Source organism: Trichoplax adhaerens, genomic scaffold, assembly GCF_000150275.1.
Source record: "Trichoplax adhaerens TRIADscaffold_11 genomic scaffold, whole genome shotgun sequence".
In the NCBI taxonomy this organism is placed as follows: domain Eukaryota; kingdom Metazoa; phylum Placozoa; class Uniplacotomia; order Trichoplacea; family Trichoplacidae; genus Trichoplax; species Trichoplax adhaerens.
This window is the reverse complement of record NW_002060953.1, coordinates 1,869,261-1,873,329: the sequence shown is the minus strand read 5'-3', so window position 1 is coordinate 1,873,329 and position 4,069 is coordinate 1,869,261. Positions and strand designations below refer to the sequence as shown.

The 4,069-nt window shown below is 32.0% G+C and overlaps 1 protein-coding gene across 1 annotated transcript; it reads left to right on the top strand.

The window, feature by feature from the left end:
- Positions 1 to 944: 944 nt before the first annotated feature.
- On the top strand, positions 945 to 2,669 carry TRIADDRAFT_29882 (uncharacterized protein; the record flags this gene model as incomplete). Its single annotated transcript, XM_002115625.1, has 3 exons — positions 945 to 1,178; positions 2,181 to 2,268; positions 2,572 to 2,669. Coding segments are annotated over 3 exons (420 nt in total), but the record flags the coding sequence as incomplete, so codon positions are not given.
- Between the last annotated feature and the right edge of the window lie 1,400 nt (positions 2,670 to 4,069).

The following is a 4,069-nucleotide window of genomic DNA, read 5'->3' as shown; positions in this document are numbered from 1 at the left end:
ATCTTGATAAATTGATATCTGGCCTTTACTACTTGCCACTTCTTTCCCCTTAATTAAAGTGTTAGACTACAATACCAACAAAAGCCTGCTTTCAGTGTCGTTATTCTAGGTGTGGAATAATATCGTTGCCCGCCGTCTTATTCATTTAAGCCTTTAATAATACGCCGTCTAGCCACGTTAGACTTTTGTCATGATTATAATCACATTTTTAGAGTGCAGAAATGAAATTGGCTCCAGATAGAGATAAATACCCTAAATATACAGTAGGCTACAGTTGAAAGCACCTGTCATCATGCAGCAATAGAATAGTTATAGCAACGTTCAAGCGAGAGCTGATCAAATAGAATTCAAATTAATTCCTCAGACTGTACTTGTCGTCACAATACAAGTAGGATCCTAGAACCCAATATTTTCCCATGGATTACTCTACTATTGATGAAATTGAAAGTTTTATGACTGATAGATGTTCTTGTATAAAATAAAACGAAATATCGATTGGAGGGGATTTAGCGTAAGCCTTGAGTGAGCATGATTTTCTAATAGATATCTTGGAAATAGACATGAAATTTACCAATGGTTTAATGAATACTGAATAATTGCCTATTGTTGTGTGTATGCCTAGTGTTTTGATTATTAGTGAGCAATAGATGATAACATTAATATAATAATTATCCATATTTCTCGACTTATGGATCAAATAGCTGCCAACAGTGTTAAAAATTTCTACAATAATTCCTCTAGGATGTACTGTTTGAAATGACGTAATGTAACCACTACGTCTTTTCGTTAAAGTAATAAATTGACATAAAGTTATGTAAGAGATTGTAAATTTGATGTGATGAACGATATCATTTCGGCGTATAGGACAAAAATCTTATTTTTTTCTCCTTTTTTACCATCTGTTCCAATGATATCAACGATTTGCAATGGATAGTGCTTCCTGAGGTTACCGGAATGCATTCCAGCAGTACTCTCAGTTTCTGCAATCAAGTTTTCCTAGCATTAATGTAGAAGGAGACGTTTATCCCCCACCGGCAAGTCGTGTACTATTATCGCGGTTCATCAACACGTTTAAATTAGCCCTGATTGGTTTACTAGTCAGTGGATTTGCTGAGCGTTTGTTAGATGGATTCAATTTAGGACGTCCCTCTATTTACCTTTGGGCAAACGAAAATAAAGTAAGTAAAACTATTCCTTTTTCCCAGTTGCAGGATACGACATGTTTGGGATGGAAAGTGATGCCTTGTTAGCGGTTAACTGTTACTACATAGTATATTATGCTGCTATTGTATCGATAACGTATGGTAGTACGTAACTCACAAAGGTTTGCATAGGTATATTTATGGATATTCTTTTCTGAAGTTCAGTCTGATTTATAAGATCATTTGTATAGCCTCGGAATCGATTGATATTATTAGTAGGATAAATGCAGTGTATTTCATCGTTGTCATGTTCTATTCGTAAAGTGTAACAAATGTATCAATTAACGACAGACAAAATATACGGTTTAGTTTATCTGACCATTTGGCTTTCTTGAAGAGTTTTGATCATTCAGTCTAATTTATACAATATTTTGTACATCCTCGAAATCAATAGAGTTCAGTAGTATAAATCCAACTTTTCTCATATTGTCGTGTTTTACTCGTAAAGGGTAGTAAAATGCATTAATCGACTATAGACAAATATACGGTTTAGGTTATGTAACGATTTAACTATCTAGAAGAGTCGTCATCATGTAAGCTAATACAATATTTTGTACATCCTCGAAATCGATAGAGTTTAGTAGGATAAGTCCAGCTTATTTCACAATTGTTATGTTTTGATCGTAAAGGGTAATAAATGTATCGATTGACCATAGATAAAGTATATACGATTTAGGTTGTCTAAGCATTCAACTTTCACAAGTGTCTTTATCATTCAGTCTAATTTATACATTCATTTATATATCCTCGAAATCGATAGAGTTTAGTAAAATAAGAGCAGCATATTTCATAATTATCATGTCAAATGTATCAATGACGTCACACGAAATATTCGTTTTTTGGAGGTTTTCTAACCATTTGCTCTTTTTGAAGAATCTTCATCAAAATAGGGTTGCTTGCGCTTCCAAGTCAGATTATATAAGTACAATAGTCCGCTTGGGAATTAGACTAAACACTTTTATCTTTAATTCTATCTAGATAACTGCCTGCATGATCATATTTTTTTTACTGAACAGTTTGGAACAGCAGCTTTTATCAACTGGGGCCTTTGAAGTAACATTAAATGGTAAATATACTGTCAACGTTAGCACTACTTTTATTTTTATATGGAGTATGTAATATTATTCAAGGCACCGACAATGATGATACCTTCATGAATGAATGTTGCAGATTAACTTGCTTTATATTTGTTACATTAGCTATTTAGCATGACTCTTAATAAAGTTGCGTACACAATAAAGTTTAATGAATTGTTTCTTGGTAATAAAATATGAAAGTGTCATGTTGACAGTAAATTTTAGTACTGATGTGATTATTTTACCTTTGCTAATCATTTACGTTTTGTCGTTGATCAATCTATACTTTGAAGGTATCAATGTTTGGTCAAAATTAAATTCAGGACGGCTACCTTCAGCAGATGAATTACAACAAATCATCCAACAGCAATATTCATTCAAATCAATATAAAGCGTTTCTAAGTTGTACAATGTACAGAAAATAACCATCCACTAGTAGTTTAAATCTTGCTAGTGGTGAAAATCAGGCTTCAATGTTGTCTCTATGTCGGTTGGCTAGAAGTAGATGTCCTATGATGTCAGAAATTGAAAGAGAAATATGACTTCTCAAATTTTTGACGGATGATTCTGCATTTCTTCTAGATCATCTCATAGAGATGTTACATATTCAAAGTTTGCTTAATTAAAATTACGCCATAACCGAGCATAACTCATTTTATCATATTTTAGTAATTTCTACATCTCTTAAATTAGTTATTATTTGTCGTTACTAGTTATTCCTTTGTTGTCTGCTCTATAATAATATAGTAATATTGATTAATACAAAAAGTTGATCAACTTTTGGGCTTTATTAAGGTAGATGATACTGTGTTATCGTAGAATCTGTATTGGTGTTATTTATTCCTTCACTTAACTTAGTGAAATTGGCTAGCTTTAATGATATATCACTTTATCTTTATTTTAGCCATAAATTGTAATTCTGGTGCAGTGCATGTTGTATAATCTCGTATATTACTGCAATGTAATCATTCAATTCGTAGGTATCGTATACTGTAGTATAATCGATTAAGAATTCGATCAATATCATATTGTACCGTGGAACATAACTGAATGATACAGTATTATTGTCACATCTTCATTATAGTAATGTATTGCCGGGTTCATGATGACATTGTTATGTCTACATAGCATTCATGATAATAAAGTTAATATTTAAATTGTTGAGCCTACCATTGCTTGCTCGTATTAATTATTCGCTGCTGGCTAATTGACCCCGACTAAAAGAGCACAAATTATGACTGTATGTAGTGAACTTATTCAGCATTACATGTACCTTGTTGAAAGATATCTACCGGTTTTAGTATAGATATAGTACGTTAAATTCGTCAAGATCGTTATTTCCACGTAAAATGGAACCACCGTTAGGGAATTCCGAGATAATACCTTTAGAGTAATCAACGTAACAAAAACAACATACTGTAGGTCATAGTGCATAATTAATAGAGTTCATTCAGTTATCATGATTCTTTTCTTTAGTTTAAAAAAGTATTAAAAAATTTCAAGTGGATTAAATGGTGACATCTTGTAAGCAAGAAGTCAAATAAAGTTCGAAATTTCCTCGATGATTATAAATTGTTAGCAGATTGTCTCTATTACTCTAGTAATTCTTGCATAAATTAGAGTTGATTCAGCAAACAATTGCTGCTTCTCTAGTTTAAAATATATACTTTTAACAGCATTGGAGATAATATCTTTTAAGCTAGAAGTTAAATCATTCTTCTATAAAATTGCACTATAATCCATTGTTATAAAGTTAATATTACCGCAAATAAAATAAGTTCACAACACAGC